The sequence below is a fragment of the Sciurus carolinensis genome, chromosome 10 (assembly GCF_902686445.1).
Source record: "Sciurus carolinensis chromosome 10, mSciCar1.2, whole genome shotgun sequence".
In the NCBI taxonomy this organism is placed as follows: domain Eukaryota; kingdom Metazoa; phylum Chordata; class Mammalia; order Rodentia; family Sciuridae; genus Sciurus; species Sciurus carolinensis.
Window position 1 is genome coordinate 83,896,988 of NC_062222.1, and position 24,614 is coordinate 83,921,601.

Genomic DNA, 24,614 nt, shown 5'->3' on the forward strand with positions numbered 1-24,614 from the left:
TTTTTTTTTGTGGTGCTGGGGATTGAATCCAGGGCCTTATGCTTGCAAGGCAAGCACTCTACCCACTGAGCTATATCCCCCAACTCCTTGAAGATTATTATTTACCAAGATTTGTCAACTCTTCTTTTTGGTGCTGAGGATTGCATTTGGGGCCTCACACATGCTAAGCACGTGATCTACCACTATGTTACACCTTTATTCCCCCAAATTTGTAAACACTTTAATGTTTTAATTTATCTAGCAATTTTCTGGAGGTAATAAAATTTATTATCTCCATTTTAGAAACATTTTGGAACCCTGTCCTTTAAAATATGACAGACCTACAATATCTAGGAGGCTCAGGATATAATGTTCTAATCTTTAGGCATAACAAGAGAAAATTCTGGAAGACAAAAATGTCTTATACCTTACCTTCATAGAAGAATAAGTTATTAAAAGAAATACATGGGCTGGGGCTGGGGCTCGGTGGTAGAGCCTAGCATGTGTGAGGCACTGGGTTTGATCCTCAGTACCACATTTTTAAAAAATGAAGAAATAAAATAGTTATTGTGTCCATCTACAACTAAAAATGTATTTTTTAAAAAAGTAATACATATACTCTACTGGAAGATAAAATGTGGGAAATAAAATACAATAAATAATTCAGACCACTAGGCTTTTTTTTTTTTAACGGATATTATCTTTATTTAGGTTTAATTCTTATAAGCCTATCACACTAGTACAACTTTTTAGTCATGACAAATAAATAATAAATTTTTATTAGCTTTTTTTAATTCTACAGAGTAAAAGTCATTAAACTATAAACATTTTTAAAGGTCAATGAAGATCACTGAGTTACAAACCTCCATAATAAAATCAATGTAATTTACAGACCATTATTAACTTTTTAAATTCATAATTTTGTATTCAAAAGTAGAATTTGAATTCTAAAAAAGATGTAATAATAGCAATGAGTTTACCTTCAGCATAGTTTATGAAATTCAAACTTATTTAATGACAAATAATTAAGTAGACAAATTCATTTATACCAAACAACCAAAAAGCTCACACATATCATGATACCATTTAAGTATTTATGGTTATTACTGATTTGAAATCAAGTCCCCTTCTCAAAGATCAGTGCATCAATATTGGTGAATCCACAAAATTATCATCTTCGAACAAGAAACCAAAAGCAAAAGATGACATAAAAGAAAAATTACAGTTTCAAAAAAAGTAACTGCCTCCCATTTTTTAAAAAATGTACAAATTTTCTAAAGTATAAAATAGAAAGGTTAATTACATGGAAAAGACACTGCACACCTTAACTTAAATAACTAGGAGGGAAAAAAACCTCTTATTTATATACAGACCTAAGATGATTATATGCAAAGTTTTATAACTACTCCCATAAGTAGTTTACAGAGAAATGTGCCTTGTTAAGGAATCTTTCAACCCTTCCCCATATTTGTTAGTTTTATTTCCTAGTTCAATAAAAAATGATAATGCTTTCATTACATATAAAGCAAAATAATTTTTATTTGTGATTTCTCTGAAAGGTAAGAAAAACTTACAAAGCAAAGCAAATTATGAAGCAAAAAGTGATCATAATGTTTTCAAAGAAGAAATATGTGGCATTTGAATTTGAAACTAGCATACTGCCTAATTAATTCAGAGTAGGAAAAATAAGAATGAGGAAAAAAATAAGAGGTGAGACTAAACAGACAAAACTGCTAAGATACTCCACTTTGGCTTTAGTTTCTCTTTTGAAATATTCACCAAGCAGAAAGGCAAAGACTGCTCATTTCCACTGCAGTAACAATAGAAAATAAAATGGAAAAACTTATCACTCACTATGTTCTACTAATATTTCCTATAAAAATGAAAAGAGGGCTGTAGCCCACTAGTAAGATACTTGCCTAGTGCACGTGAGGCCCTGGGTTCAATCCCTAGCACCACATATACATACATACAACAAAAGATACAAAATGAAAAGAAATTTAAGAAAAACTACACTTCCACCTAAAATGATTTAAGGAAAATCATAGTTTTAATAAATCTTTTAACTGTAATAAGAATATTCCTTTCTAAAACAAGAGTCTGAGAAGGGAAAAGCAGGTAGCTATTTTAAGCTCCAGGTAAACTAATCTTTATACTCAGGTAATAACTTTTTAGCTAATCCTTTAAATATATAAAAATTTTCTCCCTAATCCTCCAAAATCCCATGTAAAAAAAATGAAGGAAGTATCACTTATAACACAGATGAAGAAACAAAGGTAAAAGGTGAAATTACTAGTAAAATAGGTTATGTTACTACCAAACCAGCAATCAAGTCTAACCTACTCCTCTATAAATGTGTTATAGACACATTGGTAAGTATCAAGTGATTAAATACTAAACTTGGTCTTATCTTCAACATAAATTAGGATGGAAAGAGAGGCACCTGATCAAAAACATTCCAAATAAAACTTCAGGGGCAGGAGGTACAGTTCAATAGAGCACTTGCTTAAAATGCAGGAAGTCCTTAGTTTGACCCCCCAGCACCTCTAGAAAGAAAATAAAACAAACAGAAATTTTACAAAATAGAACAGAACAAAATAAACCCCACTTCAGAATCCTTATTCCAGGAATTCTTAAATTCTATTTCTCAACTTTTAATAAGTACACTCATTTACACATCATTTACTCTGCAACATTAATGTTTCCAATTAAAAAACTGGTCAACCCTGAGGTGAGAAGCACTATGGAAAAATGTTAACCTGCGGAAAAAGAGGAAAAAGACAGAAGGAGGCTGGGTCTTTTATAATATAGTTTAACCACTATTCAGACATTGGAACCATCTACCTCCAGACTTCCTGTTCTAAGAGATAATTAAACATCTTTGTTTTTAAAACCATAAAAGAAAGGAAGAGAGGGAGGGAGAAAGAGAAAGTTTTACATAGGATTCATAAACAAACAAAAACACCTTTTTTTCCTTGGGAAAAAATGATTAAAAACTTGAGTCTTATGAATACTTGAGCTATGAAGATACACAAAACTGAAGTATTTGGAAGCACTGGGCTGCCTGGAGTCTTCAGCAATATCACAAAGTACTCAAAAATTCTTTGACCTGAGGGAAGAAAAGAATATTAATATAATTCTTTAACTAATTTGATATATCTAATATTTGTCTTTATTAAAGTGTATGTGATAGTTGAAATACCCCAAATACATTAGTAACTCTATCACAACACCACAGCATTTATTTTCCAAAGAAATATTGTTAAATACTTCCATAGTAAAAGATCAGTGAGCTAAAAGGTCATCATAGGAATTACTTAATTTATATCTAAGATAGATGTGGTTCTATATCAGCCATAACACTAGTTTTATAATCTTTTCATTCAAATACCAAAGAATAGCAATGTGTGCAGCTTTAATAATAATCACAATAGTTGAAACAAGCTTTGAAGATCAGATAGGTAGTAGATTTGTAAAGTTTCTGAAGCACACATTTCTGTCATACACTATGCAATGTCAGTATACTGGGGAAGTTTATAAGATCTGAGTTGAATCTAACCAACTGACCAACATCACAATGCAGGACTCATTCTCTACATTTCTAGACTACACAAAAATTCTCCTGAAAAGACAGAAGGTATTGCCTTATAAACATACCTAAAATAAGAAAGACAATTGTTAGTATTATCAATAAAAGATAAATAATAATATAAAATGATTCTAGGCAAAACAGAGTAAGATAAAATTAATAAGATTTATAGACTCACTTAAATTGATGGTTAGCTGTTAGTACAATGACCATTTTAACAGTATCATAAATTAATTTTATCCTTTATTTTTGACATCACTAATAGTAAGAAAAAGTCACTTCAATTTTACAGATCTGTTTTACTTTATATGATGAGGAAAACATCATATGACAACTATATACTGTAGTAATGAAACTGCTGAGCTTTTCAAAATTCTTGAGGTATAGCCCTTAAAAATATCAAGTCCCTATTATAGTAAACAGCTGGCATTCTGTGACAGAAGAAAGTCAAAGTTGCTCCCAAAAATAAACAATAAAAAAATTGTGATTCCTCTTTAGACCTTAGATCAGTAGGTTTATTCATGTGGGTACAGGAACATTTCTTATATAATTCCCCCTACTGTTGTCTCAAATGTTTGTTGACAGATTCTGTGCCTATTCCTTTATCAATATGGCACCACCAACACTTAGAATATGATCAATTTCCAATTATCAAAGAAAAAATTAATTTTGAATAAGACAATAAACGATTAGGTAATGTCAATTTACCCTTAACATGGTTCCATCAAAACTCAAAATAATATCTTAATCCCAAGACTACAGGTAAAAATGAAGTTCATAGCCCACAATTGTAAATATCCTCCATATTGAATTTAGATGAAAAAAGTTAAATTTTACAAGCAGTTTAGTATTAAATTATCTAAATATTGGTGGTGTGGATGAATAAAAAGGGAAGATGCAAGGAAGCGGGTGAGAAAGAACATATCACTGCAATTATCCCTGTTTTATAAAGAAAGAAAATGATAAAGGAGATTTTTCAGGCCACAAAACTAGAATTTAGTCAGGATTTAAATCTAAACAGTCTAAAGTCCTCTAAAGCTGTCTCTTAAGGCAACTTTATATAAGCTCTCCTATTAGAAAAGTTTCTGAAGTTACTACTGTTTTAGGCAAGGCAAACAAATACTAGTTTAGACTTTGTCTAAAACTACCTTTTCAACCAGACTTTCATGTTTGTCTTTAAAATCTTCATTAACATCCAGTGTTAAGATAGGCACCTCTTGTAGATAATCAAAGTTTGTTCTGTTTAAAATGAGAAACATGAACAAAATTAGAAATGTAATAAAAGAAAATTTAAAAAAAGATTTTTTGGGGGGGGAGGCGGGCATTGGTAGTACCAAACTAAGGCTTTGCACATGCTAGGCATGCTCTACCTCTGAGCTACATCTACAGGCCTTTATCACTGGAAAACCAAAATGGTATCAAACATTTTACACTAAAATTATCCTGCAAGTAATAAAACCAGCAGCTTCTTTCTTCTCATGTAGATTACTGTATGTAAAGAATTAACATATAAGAATATATAGAAACAGGCCTGAGATATATGATTCTCAAACAAAAAACATGATAATACATTCATGCATTGCTGGTGGGACTATAAATTGGTGCAACCACTCTGGAAAGCAGTATGGAGATTTCTCAGAAAACTTGGAATAGAACCATCATTTGACCCAGTTATCCCACTCCAAGGTTTATACCCAAAGGAATTAAAATCAGCATACTACAGTGATGCAGCCACATCAATGTTTACAGCAGCTCAATTCACAATAGCTAAACTTTGGAACCAACCTAGATACCCTTCAACAGATGAATGGATAAAGAAAATGTGTTATATATACACAATATAATATTAATCTTAAAGAAGAATGAAATTATGGCATTTGCAGGTAAATGGATGGAGCCGGAGAATATCATGCTAAACAAAATAAGCCAGTCCCAAAAAACCAAAGGCCAAATTGTTTTCTCTGATAAGGGGATACTGATCCATAATGGGGGTGGGTGGGTAGGGAAGAATGAAGGAACTTTGGAATGGGCAGAGGGGAGTGAGATGAGGGGAGGAGGTGTGGGGGTGGGAGGGACAGTGGAATGAGATGGACATTATTACCCATTATACATGTATGATTACACTACTGGTGTGACTCTGCACCATGTACTGCCAGAGGAATGAGAAGTTGTGCTCCATTTGTGTATAATATGTGAAAATGCATTCTACTGTCATGTATAACTAATTAGAACAAATTAAAAAATAAATAAATAAACATGATAAATTAGCATTTTAAGCTGGGTGTAGTGGCACACACCAGTAATCCCAGTGGCTTGGGAGGCTGAGGCCAGAGAATCACAAGTTCAGAACCAGCCTCAGCAACTTAGCAAGGATCTAAGCAAGTTAGTGAGATCCTGTCTCAAAATTTAAAAAGGGCTGGGGATGTGGCTCAATGACTAAGTGTCCCTGGGTTCAATCCCTTGGAGGGAGGGAGGGAGGGAGGGAAGGAAGGAAGGAAGGAAGAAAGGAAGGAAGGAAGGAAGGAAGGAAGGAAAAAAAGGAAGAAAAGAAGGAAGGAAGGAAGAAGAAAAAAAGTTAGCTTTGCATTTTAAAGATAAGGAGGGCTGGGGATGTAGATTAGTGGTAGAGCACTTGCATAGCGTATGTGACACCCTTGGTTTGATCCTCAGAACTGCCAAAAAAAAAAAAAAAAGGGAAAACTCATACAAATCTTTCTGAGATTCAGAGACTATCTAAGGTTTTGTACCAAAAAGTAAGACTAAACTTGAGCCAAAAGCTGACTAAGGACAAAGTATTAACTCAACAACTATGCCTTATTACCTCCTAAGTCATGTTCTAAAAAACAAACTTGAAATATATTACAGTAGTCCCCCCATTCTATTCAGGACACATTCCAAGTCTCCCAGTAAATTCCTAAAAACACAGACATACAAATCCAATATACTGTTTTTCCTTATACATGCATATACAAATCTAATGCTTTTTCTATTTTTTAATACCTTTATTTATTTTTATATTGATGCTGAGGATTGAACCTAGCATCTCACACATGCTAACCAAGTACTCTACCACTGAGCTACAACTGCAGTCCCTGCTTTTTCTCTCTTAAAAGTGGAGATTATTTTTTTAAACCCCTTTATTAAGTTGAAAATTTTCATTTTCACACGTAAAGGAAGCTATTTCTGGCTTTTTTTTTTTTTGGCATATCTGAAAAGCAAGTATCATTCATAACTCATGTAGTCTAGGGCCATTAGTAAGTAAAACAAGGGCAACTAGATCACAAGTACTATGGTATTATGAGATATGGTGAACCAAAGGAATGACTCATGTCCCATGCTATACCACATGAGACGGGATAGGACAAGACAGCACAAGATTTCGTAACACTATGCAGTATGGTAAACAATATTTTAATTTTTGAGACAGGCTTCACCATGTTGCTCAGACTAGTGTCAAACTCCTGGGCTCAAACAATTCTCCTGCCTCAGACTCCAAGTAACTGGAACTTACTTGCACACCTGGAGTGGTGAGCAATTTAAAACTTGAAATTTTCCATTTAATGTGGTTAATAACTAAAACTAAGGAAAGCAAAATCACAGATAAGGGAGGGAATACTGCATCCTAAATTATTTCTGAAAGAGTACCTACATAAGGCACAAATAGATAAATTCTTACTTATCAACTGAAATAAATGCAATTTTATAAAAACTAGGAGACACTAGTTATAAAAACGTCAAGGAAATGAGATCTCATTACAAACCACAGAATCAAAATCCACAACTAATTCTAGAAGATATAATAAATAAATGATTAAAAATGAAAAACTTACAAGTTTCTATTCATATATTCCAAATTTTAGATTAAAATTTGATTTAGGTATTCAAAATGAATAGTAAATAATAATGAAGTCTTACTTCAATGTTCTATGCAGGAGCCAACTTTCATGTTTATAGTGAAGCTTCTCTAAATATTCAAGAGGAATGCCTTGCTCTTCAGTTCTTCCTCGTAAATATATTCTACTTAAGCATTTCTAAAAGCAAGCAATAACAAAAGATAAAAAAAGGGAACAATTATTTTTTTCTGTTTCCATTAAAATTTTCTTTTCTAGTGCCTCTTAAGTTATGCTAGTCAAATTATCCTAGAAGTTGAAGTAGTTCACTTTTCCTTCCATGTGGTTTTTTCAGTCATTTGGCAGCTCTACACTAAACAGTACTTTCAAAAATAAGTCAAAATAACTTTAATTTTCACTATCTGTACATACACTATCTGTAAATACACTAACCAATGTAAGTTTGGTAAAAAAAGGGAGAAAAAGTTCATTAAACATCTACTTAAAATTTTTATAGGACAGCTAAAAAGTATGGCAATCTATCAATCCTACTTTTTTGTTAATCAAACTTGATTACGAAATATCTATGTTTAGTTAATATAAAATCACTAAAGGCAGTGGTTCTCAATGTAATAACTCTAGACCACCACAACCAAAAAGAACACTGGGACGTCTTATGCCTGTTCCACACCTGCATTATTGAATAAAGCAGCTACTAGCCACCTATGACTTTTAAGCACTTGAAACATGGCAGTGTAGTGACTAAAGAATTGAATTAATAGCCATAATTTAAATAGTCACATTGTAAGTATGGCTCTAGATCATTTTCCCCTGAAAATATACATAAAAACAAAATTTCACATAACTTGTGGGGATTCATAGATCCTCAGAAATGTATTTATGTATCCAAAGACATAAGAACCTCCAACTTCCCTACCCCAGTGGTAAATCATCTATGCAGCTTGCAAAGGTCCCAGGTTTGATCCCTAGCACCACAAAAAGGAAGGAAGGGGAAACTTCAACCTAAATAACATGCGTAAGACTAGCAGCATATAAAGACTAGCAGCATACAAAGACTAGCAGCATCTAAACTGTCCTTCAAAGTCTATTATAAATTCTCTTTTCAATAATTAAACATTTAGGGCTGGGGAGATAGCTCAGAGGTGGAGTGCTTGCCTCGCAAGCACAAGGCCCTGAGTTTGATCCCCAGTACCGCAAAAAGAAAAAAAAAATTAAACATTTAGTCAAAACATATCATAAACCACACTGATGAAATAAAATTGTAGCTTTGTGTTAGTCTGTCCAGCAGAATAAAATCATTAGTATTCTTTATGTTCATTTTTAACATTTGCATTCAAAAAGATTCTTCTCAAAAATAAAAGTGAATTTCAATATTATAACTGCTAAATTCTGGCTTATCTGACATTAAAAAAGGAAAAAAAAAAATCTATTGGAATCAGAAACCTAGATCCATTGTCTTACCCAAGAAGTAGAAATTTAAAAAACAGAGAAACAATGGGTATGCAAACATTAAACTCAGAAACCTTCCTGTTAAATGTAAAATCCTATAATTTAAGTTAGTTTCATGAAAAACATCCACTTGATCTTTCTGGAATCATTACATATTATGGTGTAAACAGAAGACCTGTTGCTGTTATGACCTATCATGAAAGGCATATTTTCAAGGGAGTTCCCTTAACTAAGTCTCTTCTCAACTTGGCAGTTACTATCCACTCATTCAAGTCACAAACAATCATAAGAGATTTTTTGAAATGAACCTCCAACTTTGTCATTCATTCAGCTAATATTTACTTATCTCCTACAGCATACCTAGACCGTGTCCCAGGCACTGGAAATTCTACAATAATTAATAATATCCTAAGTCCTACTTTATGCAGTCTATATTGTAGAAGTTGCTTGAATAAAATGGGATAAGAAAGTCTGAAAATTAGGAAGAAATAAAAATGAAAAATAAAATAGAACTGAACAGATTGTAAAAGAACAATCTGCCAAGTCTTGCTTCTAATCTGTCAAGAAACAGAATGTTTCTATCAATAAAATTGTGAATTTGGAGATGGAGGCACAGAGGGCTAGAGTTAAGTTATATTGACTTCACCACACACCATTGAAAAGATTTCTAAATATGACTTTAAATTTTCAATGGAGCAAACTAATTTTTATTGATTCTTACCTCTGGAGTAGCTCGAAGATAAATGATTCCATCCAATTCAAGGCTTTGGCCAAACTGGTTATTCATCCAATCATGCCAGTCTTGATATATTGTCCATTCCGTTTCATTCATGCAGTCAGATTCATACAAATTAGATGCAAAAATATACCTGAAAAACAGCCTTCATCAATACACATATTTAAAAAAAAAACACAAAGAAATAGAAAAAAGAAAATAAATCTATTAAATGAATATGAAATATTCTCCTAAATCCTGTGGCAAGAATACAGAAAAAAACAAGAGTTTCTTGAACTATGGGAAATATGTTCTTGGTCAGTAGTTCTCCCAAAGTCATGTGAGGATCCCTGGAAGTCTCAAAGATTCTTCCAGAAGTCCTATGAGAGGCCAGGGTGCCTCACATACTACATTTCAACAAAAAGAAGATATGAAATTGAATACAGAAGCATAAATTAAGATCTAGCTTCTTCTATTGAATCAGACAAAAACATAAGCAAAAGTATAAAGTATTGCTATTCTTATCACTTTTGTTTAGAAAAATATAACTTTTTATCAAAAGTATGTTATCTATGGTAGTATGAAAAGGGTGTATTACTAATTTTAAGTAAATAAATTTTTAAATATTTTTCAATCTAAATTTCTAACAAGACATACACATCAGTGAGACACAAAGTGCTTTGGATGCATAAATAATTATTAAGGATAAAAAGGCGTCCTGAAACCAAAAAGTCTGAGAGACTCTATTCTGAACTAATTTGAGAATTCAAAGAATTCTGACGTAAGCTGGAAAATTCTTAGGCCCTTTTAGAAATTTTTATCTCCTTGTTTTAGGTGAGAGTCAAGGATATAGAACCAGATTTAACCAGAGCAGATGAGAATTTTAAAAGGGTTGTGGGGGAACCCAAAACAAAAAAAACTTCTCTGCAAATTTGGATTAAATAGCCATTTATTCCCTACCCTTTCCAGAGAAGCTAGAAGTTATAAATGCTAGAACTTCTCAATGCCATTAATACCAGAATGCTGAGGAGATTAAATGTCATTCTGTATCTCAAATCCTCAACTCAGTCTCTAATATTACTTTAATTCCCAGGAAACAGGAGGAAAAGAAAAAAAAAGATGCCTAATTCTAAACCAAGTTTCCAAATAACCCAGTATAAGTCATTTATACCTGTCACTATACACAGACCGTTCAAAAAATAGTACAGGTTTCTCTGCATCTTTGAGCTTGCCATTGAGAGAGGCAAGCTGAGCTCGTATTCGACTGAGACAGGCATAGGATTGGAAGGTAAAAGACCATCGTTCAGGTTTCTCATACATCATCTGAAGAACATTCCCACCACTTTTCTGAGACGTTGTCAGTTCCTATTTTGAATATGCAAAAGGAAAAAAAAGCAACATTAATGACTAATGAGCTATTTGAACTTTTTAAAGGTTCAAAAGAAGAAATACAAATAAATGCATCATGATTAGTAAAATCAAGTTAAGTTCCCTTCCTTGTACTCTTTCCTAGTATATTTTTCAGTTTACCTGATCTGAAAGAATCTTTGACTCTTTTTCACAAGAAGTCACAAACTAACAACCTATGAAAGAAATTATTTATTTAGCTAAAATGGGACTTTTTAAAAATTTAAATTAGTTGTCAATATTTAAAAGCTAAAAGAAACTATCTGGATTTATATTTTCTTTTTAAAATGGAAAGTCAAGAAATATTATCCTTTTATTTCCTCTTGGCAAAATAAACTGGGACATGTGCTCTCCAGTTTATCAGCCTCCACTATTCCCAGATGATTTTCAAATAGACCTAATTAATAGATGCTCCTCATTTCAGATGGGATTGTGTACTGATAAACCAATTATAAGTTCAAAATATTGTAAACTGAAAATGTACTGAATAAATCTAACTTACCAAACATAAGAGCTTAGCACACAGTGTACTATAGAGGACAGGTTGTATACCCTCACGATCCTATGTCTGGCTGGGAGCTGGGAGTCACTGCTGCCACCCAGCACCATAGAGAGTATAATACCACATTTTGTTTGTTTGGGGTTTTTTGGTTCTGGGGATTGAACCCAGCGGTGCTCTACCACTGAGCTACACTTCCGGCCGCTTTCTTGAAATTTTATTTTGAGACAGGGTCTCACTAAACTGCCAAGGATAGCTTCAAACTTGTGATCCTCCTCCCTCAGCTGAAATTAAAGGCATATGCCCCACTGTGTCCAGCATCATATTAGCTGTATTTTTAAAATGTCTCTTTTATTGTTTTTTTTTATTGTAACTATGTATGTATATTTCCTTTATAATGACAATTTGTTTTAAAAATGTGAGTTCTCCATCTCTTTATGTCCACTAAAATAGGTACTTCTTTCATTTCTAAATAAGTATTTATATTTTTTAAAAGACCACAACATAAGATATTATGCTAAGTGAAATAAGCATAAGGACAAATATTATATGATTCCATTTCTAAGAGGTATCTAAATCTGTCATATTCTTAGATATACAAGTAGAATGTCATTCACCAGGAGCTGGGAAGAGGGGGCAAAGGGAGTGGTTGTTTAATACGTATAGAGTAAAACATTTTCAAAGATGCAAAAATTCTGAAGATTTGTCTTACAACACTGTAATATGTACTTTAGACTATTAAGCAGGACACCTAAAAAGCCATTTAAGATGGTAAATTTTATGTTTTAATAACAATAAAAAATTAATAACAGGGCTAGGGTTGTAGCTCAGTGGTAAAGTGCTTGGCTAGCATGTGCGAGGCACTGGGGTCAATCCTCACCACCACATAAAAACAAATGAATAAAATAAAGGCATTGTGTCTATCTACAACTATTTTTAAAAAAATAACACACACAAAAAAAAAAAAACATCTTTTACCAGGTGTGGTGGTGCATGCCACACCACCCAATGGCTCAGGAGGCTGAGGCAGGAGGATCGAGAGTTCAAAGCCAGCCTCAGCAAAAGCAAGGTACTAAGGAACTCAATGAGACCCTGTCTCTTAAGTAAAATACAAAATAGGGCTGGGGATGTGGCTCAGTGGCCAAGTGCTCCTGAGTTCAATTCCTGTTACCCCTCACCCGCCAAAAAAATATCTTTTATTGAATTTCCCAGTAAATGTAATCTCTCTTGCCCAAAGTAATTCCAAAGTCTACTATATTAAAAGAATTTAGAGGATAGATCCTGGCTCATTAGTTAAAAAAATAATCATCAGCTAGTTCTAAAAGTACAAATGCATAATCTAAAACTAAAGCAAAACTTTGTAATAGAATTTTATAGATATAAACGTAGCAGTTTAGCTACTTTAAAAAAAAAAAACGGTAACTTTTGGTCCAGTTAAGTCCACTTATAGAATTTTATTTTAAATAATTTAGAATACAGATTCAACTGAAAAGATGTTTATCACAGTGCTAGGCAAACAGGAGGTTATCATTCCATTATTATTAGGTATTCATATTAAGTAAATAATGGTACATACAATAAATTAAGCTGCTTTTAAAAATCATTTACAGAAAATTTTTAATGAAATTTTAAATTGCTTGGTTATAACCATTATAGCTAAAGAAAACAAAGTACAAAATCTTATACTGTTTTATCAAACAGGATCTGTACTTATCTCTGGGTGATAAGGTTATAGGTAAGTTTCATTTCCCTCTTTTGATAATCTGACATTTTCTTAACTATGAGGAGGTATTATTTTATAAAATAAAAATTGTATTTCCCCCTACACAAACTGGATTTAGTAATTTGTTACCTCAACTATATAAATGAAACATACAGCATGGTGGGATTATAGTAATTTTTATTCTGTTCTGATTCATATCTATTGTCACTTCATGACAGAATATTTCACTATTTTATAGGAAGTATAGATTATTGCAAAGTGAGAAACAAATTTCAAGGTATAAAAAAATAAAAAAATAAATTGTTTCAAAGACAAATGTATATACCTCCTTTCTCACAGTTATTAATTTCTCACTGGTTTTAGTAGTAATAACTTTCAGATAAAAGTAAAATAGCTCTGATAAAATCTTGACAGCTAATTATTTTGACAGCCTTCCACAATGTATACATATTTCAAAACATCATTTTGAATACTATAAATGGTTTTTCATTGTTGTTGTTTTTATTTGAATTTATTTTTATTGTAAACAAATTACTATAAATGTTTTATTGGTCAACTTAATTTTAACAAAACAAATTTAAGTCATATAATACTTCACAATTAATAGTAATCTCAAAAAAAAAAAAAAAAAAAATCAGCTCAGGAACAGTGGCAGAGCCTGAAGCTGCTGCCCTTCCACCCAATAAAGCAGACCCCTGAAATGTGGCCAGGTGTAGGTGGACCTCGGGAGATCTGGAGCAGCTTGACACTGACAGCTTTGGGAATGTCTGTCTGTACCAGCATGGGGAACTTGATCTCAAAATAGCAATTCAATCTTGTCACCTAGAGCTAAGCACAAACAGAACAGTGGTGACACGAAATCAGCATGAAGTTGAATCATGCCAATGTTGTAAAGGCCTATGATGCTGCTGAAGAACTGAATTTTCTAATTAATGATATGCCTTTTCTAGCAATGGAATATTGTAGTGGAGATCTTCAGGAGCTACTCAACAAACCAGAAAACTGTTGTAGATTTAAAGAAAGCAAGATGATTTCTTTACTGAGTGATAAAGAATCTGGGATTTGATATTTGCACAAAAAACAATTATACCTCAAAATTTAAAACCTAAAAATACAATTCTTCAGTATATTGGTAGAAATTTTGGTACAACTCTTGTGGGAACACTATCTGACCCCAGAGATCTTTAAGAATAAACCTTATACAGCTATTGTTAATTACTGGAGCTTTAGGACAATGGTATTTGAATGTATTACCAGACATAAGCCTTTTCTGCATCACCTACAGTCATTTATCAGCCATGAGAAGGTTAGGGATCATGCATGCATGCTATCAGATGATAGGTTTAATCTCATTTTTAATTTTACTGCACATTCAATAATATCCCCTTCTTACAGACAGGATTGTGCACCTGCACCTTTGAATACTAACTACCATACATTATATTGTGTGCTATGTGTACCTGTATTTAAGATTTACATTTAACAAAATCAAAGAGAAGGTGTCTGCTAATTTATAATGTACATGAAAGCGTACTTTTTTCAAATCTTTCATGTCTTGTCATACAAGCTCAAAAAGGTCTCCATTCCTTTATCTGCATCTGTAATTTCAAAATCCAAGAAGCTCTGCAAACAAGGTTTTCATAAACTTGGTGACAAAATTCATTTGCTTACAAATCTAATCTGAACTGTATACATGTAATGATACATGATTGATTGAAGGTTCATGTAGAAGGTATATACACTGAGGGGTTAATAATGAGGGTTTTAGTGGGGCACAGAGGCATATGCCTGTAATCCCAGCAGCTCAAGACTGAGGCAAGAGGATCTCAAGTTCAAAGCCCACCTCAGCAACTTAGCAAGGTCCCAAGAAATTCACTCTGACCCTGTTTGTAAATAAAATACAAATAAAAAGGCTGGGGATGTGGCTCAGTGGTTAAGCATCCCTGGTTTAATCTCCAGTGCCAAAAAAAAAAAGGATTTAAAAAAAAAAAAACAGATAGATACAGAGAGAGTATGTGAGAGAGAGAGAGAGAGAGAGAGAGAGAGAGAGAGTGTGTGTGTGTGTGTGTGTGTGTTATGGTAGCAGTATGGTATACACACTGAATTATCTTTCTGAATTCTGAAAATTTCTTAATTCTGAACATCTGGTCCCCAGGGTTTCAGACAAAGGAATACAGATCTCCGACTTCTGATGAATAATTTAGAAGATATTCTTTTAAAAATGTGAAATTCTAGATAGTTTGTTTATTTTTGGTTTTGTTTTGGTACTAAAGATTGAACCAGAGGTGCTTTAACACTGAGTCACATTCCCAGTTCTTTTTTTATTTTAAGACAGGGTCTCAATAAATTGTTTAGGGCCTTGCTGAGGCTGGCTTTGAACTTTCAATCCTCCTGCCTCAGTCTCTTGTGTTGCTGGGATTATAGGTGTGCGCCACTACGCCCAGCTTCTAGATAGTTTTTAACTTTGTATATTAAATGACTTATAAATTTAAAAAATTCAGCTCAATGATTTATAAATGTAAAAAATTCAACTCAGTGAAAAAGAACAGAGAGATCTCCTTAAGTCTGTATATCTTTAAAAAAAAAGCTAAAGGAGGCAATTAAATCGAATCATTATTATTTAGAAATAAACTAATACAAAAATTGATAATCATCTGGGTGGTAAGTTTTAAAGATCATCTTTATCACATGAGGAAAGGAGACTATGTAATCATTTAATTACTTCATCTCTTAACTGAGTCAAAATTAGTGTAGTCTATTAACAGTACAGCAACATTTCAGCCACTAGGTGGCAAGTTAAAAAAAAAAAAAAAAAAAAAACAGCTAAAAAACCAAACCAAGCCACATATGCAGGTGCATATTTATATACTAGAGGAAAAGATAAGATTTACTAATAGCCTAACTCTTCTAATTCTACAACTTCCAAGCAGTACAATCAAATGGATAACATAAAAAGTAGGGCTGGCCAGGACTGGGAATGAAAACAGTCCATTTCCCATTGTTGACAGTATTCTAATAAAACTAAGATTTGTACAGTTGGTGTCCAAGGAATAGATCAGGGATGGGTTTGGGAAAGAATTGTTCTAAGATGAAGAAAAAAAAAAAGATAGAGGGATGCCACCCTGCTACCCGCTCCTAAACATTCTACATCTTATCCCCAAAATACTGTTCCTACATTGTTTGAAACTCTGCCTAGAAGTACAGAAGACTAATAATACAACAGCCCTCAACACACACACACACACAAAATTAAGGCTACCCTCCATGAGTATTCATCAAATTTCAATAAAGGCAATCAAGCCAGGTGTGGTGGCATGTGCCTATAATCCCAGTGATTCAGGAAGATAAGGTAGAAAGATTCCAAGTTCAAGGTCGGGCTCAGCAACTTAGCAAAACCTGTCTCAAATAAAAAATAAAAAGGGCTGGGGATGTAGAGTGGTAGAGAGGCCCTGGGTTCCACTCCCAGTAACCACCCCTACTAATGATAACAGTATACTAATTACTTTAAAATTGCCAGCTTAGCATTCTGACTAGAATATGGGAAGAAAATGTCCCAGCCCATAAATGTAAGTACCAGATTCATGAAACCATAAAGTTTTTAAATGCAGATACATCAATGTGTCATAATCTAATGATGTCAGTCACTAATTAATCTAACTAATCTCTAAACTGATTCCAAGTTCAAAGACAATCTTCTTATTATAAATTATCTTCCCAAGTATATTAATACAATGTTTTCAACCTCTCCTCTGCAACATTACTAAAGGGTTAAATATATTCTGAATATTAACAAGGAAATAACTTGCAACTAGGAGGTATCTCACATATTTGAACCCTTGTTCAGAGATATGACTGGACAAACAGGGATTTCTGAAATGATAATAATGTTCTATTTTTGACCTGGATGATCTGCTTTGCAATTGTTCTTCAGACTATACACAGATTTTATATATTTTTCTATAGTTACATCATGTCACTTAGAAAGGGTTAAAGAAACAAATATATTTACCCACTTCAAAGTTCTTCTTAAGGCTAACCCTGCCTTTCCCCAAAGATCCCAAACATCAATTTCTTAAAAAAATAGGGTCCATCTGGAGAGGAAGTCCCTCTAAATTTAGTTCTAAAGATGGGATGTATTTAATTGGCCTTAGGTCTAAAGTAACTATGCTTGGCAAGTAGAAGGTAATGTTAGTAAAATATTTTTACTAATTTAAAATCATATATATTCAAAGTCTACAGAGTCTCCTGCTAGTAATTCCCCCTTGTGTATGTGATTTGCATTTTTAATATTCAATTATTCACAGAAATCCTCATACCAACAGTTAAACTTCTAAAACCATTTTTTCACTTTTCTGTTCTGCTCAGTTTAAAGTTTCTAGCACACATTTCACATTCCTTTTTTCAATTTCAATTCCCAATTCTCCAGAAATGAAAATCTTAGCAATCATTCTCTCCTCCTACACAAACAACCAAAAATTCTTCCTATAAAGAGGAAATATAAGTTATTCCCTTCCTTTCCCATTTGCAAGGCAATGAAAATGAAGCTTGTGCCCAATAAAAGTCTCTAAGAATGATAGTAATGATATAAAGAGATCTGAAATAAACTGCTTTCTCTATGACAAAAGGCTTGAAAGGTAAACTAACAATTGTTTTTGTTTCTGATTTTTTTGTTTGCTTGTTTTTAATTAAAATATAAAAAGCCCCTTGAGAAATTTAACTTGCAATTCAATTTTTTAAAACTTCATTAATTTTTAGACTCTTTAAACACTTAACTTTGCTTAGATGCAATAATAAATCTCAACTGCACAGGTCAACAAAACTTTATGTTTATATTTATAGAAACATTTATGTAGTACTTCCATGTCGCAAGATATAGATTTATTAAAGCTAGATTTGAAAATTTTATTGGAAAAGTAAAAAACATTGCTGCTCTAATCCAAAAGATTTTTATTTTATTCACTTAATTTTCATACCTCAAATTCATCTTGAGTACTATGAACATTGCACCATCTAGCAACAGGTTCAGGAACCACTTCCCATTCCTCACAGACTTGTTTAAGGATATTCACAAATGTTGACTTCCCTGCAGCTGTGATGAAAGGAAAGGTAAAATTGAGAAGGAAACTTGTCAGGAAAAAACAAAACAAATAATCACCAGCTTTTACAAGATTTATAACAGTAAACAAATGCAATTTCTTAAACTTCCTTTTTTTAAAACATGAATATAGGCCAGGCGCAGTGGTGCATGCCCTGTGTAATCCCAGGGGCTTGGGAGGCTGAGACAGGAGGATCATGAGTTCAGCTAAAGTAAGGCAACCAGCAACTGTCTCTAAATAAAGTACAAAATGGGGCTGGGAATGTGCCTCAGTGGTTGAGTGCACCTGAGTTCAATGCCCAGTATCCCTCCCCAACAAAAACTGAAAGGGTTCCTGTCCAACTGTGCTGAGCACACTTGTTACTGTTTTTAGATCAGCCAGGCAAACAGAGGAATTAAGAACCTAGTGAAATTTTAGGTAAGATGTTAAAGCAGAAAAAAAAAAAAAACCCCTCCAAGACATGTTTTCCTTACAAGCAATTCTGGGAAGCAGTTAAGGCTATTCTCCTGCTTAAACCAGTGTGAGGGGCCTGGGGTTGTGGCTCAGTGGTAGAGTGCTTGCCTAGCATGTGTGAGGCACTGGGTTTGATTCTCATCACCACATATAAATAAATGAATAAAATAAAGATCTATCAACATCTTTAAAAAATTTTAAAAGAAAAACAAAACTAGTTGTGTGAAATTGGGTAAATCCCTAAACCTCTCTGAGTCTGTTTCCTCAAGAATGGTAATAGTACTTTCTTCATGGAAGCTTGTGATAGCAAATGAGCTATCACTACAGTGACAAACATTCCATGCTCTTGCATTTTTAGAACCTTCCTCTCTACCAGGTCCACTCTCTCAGGTCTACAAAGAAGCTTAGTTTTCTCCTATCTAAAACCAATTAAGGGGCTAGTGCTGGGGCTGAGCGGTGGAGCACTTGCCTCACATGTGTGAGGCACTGGGTTCAATCTTCAGCATCACATAAAAACAAATAAAATAAAGGTATTGTGTCCATCTACAAATAAAAATATTTTATAAATAAATAAATAAATAAAACCAATAAAGGACAAATAAGTAACTATAATATCAGTATGAAGATACATCCAATGACTAGGGTTTTAAAGTAAAGACTAATGATAATTACTAACACTAATAAGCACTATAGCTTATAGATATTATAAAACATTTCTGCAAAGTACTTCCTAAAAATGGTAATTATCATGGTTCTGTGTTCACTATCAAACCTTTAAAAAAAGAAAAAAACAAAAGATGTTCTTTACTTTTCTGTGACCATACATTAGTTTCTGAGATATGCAGGATTGGGGGGACACAGGGACAGCTCATGTGTAATCAGAGTATACAATGTTTACTATGCTAAAATTACCCAGGAATATATTATATTTAATAGTAGGGACAGTCTTGACCTAGAACCTAACGGGGCAGAGCAATATATCTAATGATCACCACACCCTTTCTATCTAAAGGCACCAAATGTGGTTACATTAGACATTGCTGTTTAGCATAATGTTCTCTCTCTCCACATACAAACCCACACACAGATGAATATATAACTTTAATATATTTGCAAGCAAAGCTTCCTCTTCCTTATAAACTGGTTCTAAGATGGGCAAATACGAACTTACCTTTGACTTGCAGAACTATATTCAAAGCTTCTGACATTATGTAGGGCAACAGAAAAGAACAAAAGGGATGAGGTTGTAGCTGAGTGGCAGAGCACTTGCCTGGCATGCACAAGGCCCTAGGTTGAATCCCCATTACCACACACACACACACACACACACACACAAAAAAAAAATATATATATATATACACACACACACACAAATAAGAGCTTTAAAGGATGACACAAAGCAAAAAGGGAGGGGTTAAATAAGAAGCTGACACAGAGAGAATAAATGATAAATGAGACAAATAAAATACAAAAGCCCTATTTTCTCCAGAAGAGAGGAAAAACTTTTTAAGGCTAAACTGGGTGACTATTAGATTTAATCATAGGAAGAGCACTGGTGACCAACTTAGGGATTGGAAGGCATTTAGAAGAATGGTTTAAAATGATCACCAAACATTCCCTGAACAAGGCAAAAGAGGGAAAAGAGCACCCAAGGAATACATTAAAATATAAGGCATCAGTTCAGAGTCTAAAAGCACTGAAGGCTAGTGCTTTCAACTTCCTTCTGATACTGCCTACAAGCAGAATCCTGTAGTCTATTTTTAAAGTTTAAGTGTAATAATAGCTACATTTAGTTCACACAGAGTAACTATACTTAGTCCTAATTCAGTTCCTTAATTTTTTGGGGGAAAGTTGGAGCTGGAAAATAAGCAAATTAATAAGTGAATATTCAACAAAGGACAAAGGCAAAGGAGAACAAGAACTATAGACATTCACATTAATCCTTTTTTTAAAATGCTGGGAACTAACTGAATTGTCAAGTAAGCATTATGGTGCTAAAAGTCATTCTGAACAAAGTGCTGAGGTAAGAAGCAAATAAGCCCTCCATATATCTTTTTTGTTGTTGTTTTTGTAACAGGGATTGAACCCAGAGGGGCTTAACCACTGAGTCACATCCTGAGCCCTTTATAATTTGAGGCAGGGTCTTGCTAAGTTGCTTATGGCCTTGCTACACTGCTGAGACTGGCTTTGAACTCTTGATCCTCCTATCTCAGCCTCCCAAGTTGCTGGGATTATAGGCATCTGCCACCACTTCTGGCTAAGGGCTCCATAAATCTAAAATAAGGGAGTACTTTAGTAACACAGAACATGAGATAATGTGCTACATTAGTACAAAACTAAAATAACCTGGTAAAGTTTACATTGTAGGGTTGGGGTATAGCTCTCTATTAGTAAAGCACTTGCATAGTATGCAAGCAGACTCTGATTCCCAGTACTGCAAAAAAATGAAAAGTTCAAATTCTAGAAACAGTATCATAAAATAGAAATAATCTTTATTATTTTGCAGTATTGAGGATCAAATCTGGTCCTGTTTTTTTTTTTTTTTTGGGGGGGGGAGACACAATCTTGTTAAGTTGTTGAGGTTGGCTGGCCTCAAACTTGAGATTCTCCTGCCTCAATTTCCCAAGTCACTGGGATTACAGGCATGTGCCACTGCACCCAGCCACAAATTTGTACAGTGATAGCTTGTTTGAAGCTGGCAAATAAGGTGGAAGAGACATGAACAACAGTGCAAGAGTAATAATAAATATCAATTGACAAAGCCTTAGTGTAAGGGAGACAATAAATGGTGAGGAACATACTCCATCTAAACAGCAACTGTTTTCAACAGAAACACAGGCCCAGTGTTAGTAGATCTTTAGATTTTTTTATAAGACAAGAATCTAGATATTTATGGGAAATCTCAAATTTTTTCACTTCTAGTAACTAATTCCCCCACACACACACAAATGCAAGCATCCTTTCAGTATAGAGAAGTCAGGAATTTTAAGCAGAGTATATAACATGATGCTATCTGTATACAGAATGAATGCTCTGGAAGTAATTAAGAGAAATTGGAGATGGAGTAACACACTAGGAAATTATTTCAGGTGCTAAGAAGATGCTTGCAAGGAAAGTAGACTTCTAGATATGATATGTTGCCTAACTGAATTTAAGAAGAGGAAAGATGACTAGTCCATTGTGGTACTAATCTGAGGGGCTGGCTGTCCGTTCAAAAATATTTTTATGATGGCATTGTTAACTATTTTTTCTTTTCTTTACAGATGATCTTCCTCCACAAAGAGGGCATAAGGAATCATACTAGTAAACAAGTATTGTCAAAGAACTTATACTGCTAAGGGGAAATAAGAGTCTTTTCCACTGGTGCCTTAAAACTATAGCAATAAGACCTTCTTGAGGGTGTTCAGTTTTCTTCCATTCTTTTGAATGGGGTAAAGCATCTACTAGCCTTGCCTTTTTATAGAAAGTGCTTTGAATGTAAGGAAAACCATACTATATGCATGAATGGCCAGTACCCAACCTGCAACCAAAAAATTCTATCAAAACAGGAAGTGTCAGGAGTAGATTTCCTGTGGTAGGAAATATAGAAGAATCAGAAATTCATGTTCACCTTGCACAGTGACATGCATGGAGTGGTTTGCCCCATGGGACTTAAGGACAGAAACCTGCCCAAGGAAATGGCAGAACCTATAACCCCAGCAACTTGGGAAGGTGAAGCAAGAGGATTACAAGTTAGAGGTCAGCCACCCACACCCAGTGCAATCTAGGGAGATTCTGTCTCAAAATAAAAGAAAAAGGACTGAGGATGTGGCTCAGTGGTAGAGGGCTTCTGGGTTCAATTCCTGATACTTCAAAAAGAAAAAAGTAAAAAAAAAAAAAACCATAGTGGTCTTTGAATCATAACTCCAGTTATTACTTGGATGTGAAGTATCCTTGAGGAGTTCCATGCTATTTAGATCATTAAAAGCCTCTTTCCTTGAACTTGAAAGTGTATAACAGTTTCATCATTGCTCGGCAATAAAAAGGCACTGCAGAAATAACATGAATGAAACTCAAAAGCATTATGCTAAAAGAAACAAGACACGAACGAAGATAGACACTGATTATGTTTATATGACATTCTAGAAAAGGCGAAACTTGCAGGAATTAGAAAAAAAAAAAAAGAAAAAATCAGGTCAGCAATTGCCAGAGAGAGAGAAAGGGAGAGGATGTTGACTACAAAGAAGCACAAAGGAACTTTTGGAGGTGAGGGAAATGTTTTCTCTTAGTGTAAAAAGGCATTACGTTTGTGAGACCTCACAGAACAGTACACCTTAAAAAGGTGAGTGTAACATACCTAAATCACACCTCAAGAAATCTGATGTACCTGATCCCCTCTCCCCCGTCAAAAAAAAAAAAAAAAAAAAAAAAACCTTCCCTCTGCTAGTGCCCAACAAAGACCGCGCAGCGGTCCAAAGCGCGCCCCACGAAACCCGCCCGTCCCGCGCTCAACCTGACCGCGGCCGCCACCCTCCGGCGTGGGAGGATAGCTGGGAAGGGCAGGCAAGGATGCATTGGGCGGGAAAGGAAACCGGGCCGCGTCCGCGCCGCCAGGCTGGAGGCAAAGCCCTCATCCAGTAGCAGAGAGACAGCGAAAGGGACCTTCAGCCACTGCCGTGACTGCCCCTGCTTTGGGCCTAACATTCGCCGGGGTCCTTACCGATGTTCCCTTCGATGGAGATTTTCTTGATGCGGGTAATCTCGGAGCTGGTCGCGGGAGATGGGCAGTTTCTCTTAGGCGGGGTGGCCATTCTTTTGGCTGCCCAAATCTTCGGGCAAGGAGGGCAGCACAGGTGCGCGCGCACCGCGGAATGGGTCCAGACCTGACCCTGCTTGGCTCCCCGGCCGGCGGGTCGCTGGGTTTGACTTTGGCGCGCCGAGGCAGCTGTGGACGGAGGCGGACCTGTAGGGTGGCTCCGCCCCCCGCAGCCCTCCTCGGCCTCTCGGCCCTCTCACCTCCCGCGCGGGCCCCTGCGCACGTCACGTCGGTCACGCGGGGCCGCGTGTGCGGCGTCGTGCGGAGGCGGTTCCAAAAACCGGTTGGCCAGTACGCCCGGCCACGAGCGGGTGAGGGCGGGCCGCTAGCTGCAGTATTCCCTGTCTCTCCGAGTGGCTTGTGGGAATAAACTGAAGCGTCCCGACAAAATTATCCTTGAAATTTTGAACTCTTTAGGGGAGAAAAATTTGTGGTGCAAAATCAAATGAATTACCCTATGTTATACTGGAAGATCCATCAGCAAAGGCTTTCAGGAAATGCATTGCCCTTACACTGTTCTACGCGCTTTTCCCTTTTGTTTTTCCTCCCCAGAAGTTGAATTTTTGTTGTGTACTTATTTTAAAACTTTATAGGCATATATACATGAGTTATTATAAAAATACATTGGTTGAGTCTAAGCGCTTTTCGAGTTTAGTGAGCCAGTGCAGGGCGTTATCCCCATTTGCCATTGAGAAAACAGGCACCAAGATGCTGTTTCCTGTCTTGAAGTGGGTGAATGAAACTGAGTTGAGAATTTGGGGTCAGACACCATCCCCAGGAGCCTTTCTTATTGTTCCATACCCCTCTCCATCTGAACTGGATGCCCTTCTGTGTTGTGTAGGGAACTACAAGACTAGGTAGGTTTCTTTCAAGCATGACGATGGCATAATTAACTTTTCACGCCCATCATCTGGTACAGTTAAGACATGTATTTTTAACTTTGGGATGTCTATTTGTGTGCCTCGTACTCTGCCGAAGACGAATCAATCGATGTAGAAATGTCCAGAGGAGTTCATTTTTAGGATGGATTATACCAGGTTATTACCCATCCTGGAAGT

General features: G+C 35.0%; 1 protein-coding gene across 1 annotated transcript; it reads right to left on the reverse strand.

Annotated features, from left to right (window-relative positions):
- Positions 1–676: 676 nt before the first annotated feature.
- Positions 677–23,766, reverse strand: Dck (deoxycytidine kinase). The gene is made up of 7 exons (XM_047566688.1): positions 23,461–23,766; positions 18,186–18,301; positions 10,755–10,948; positions 9,590–9,737; positions 7,484–7,599; positions 4,717–4,807; positions 677–3,088 (listed from the first exon to the last, which is right to left on the reverse strand). The coding sequence occupies exons 1-7, from the start codon at positions 23,549–23,551 to the stop codon at positions 3,062–3,064; spliced, it is 783 nt and encodes a 260-aa protein (XP_047422644.1). The 5' UTR covers positions 23,552–23,766; the 3' UTR covers positions 677–3,061.
- Between the last annotated feature and the right edge of the window lie 848 nt (positions 23,767–24,614).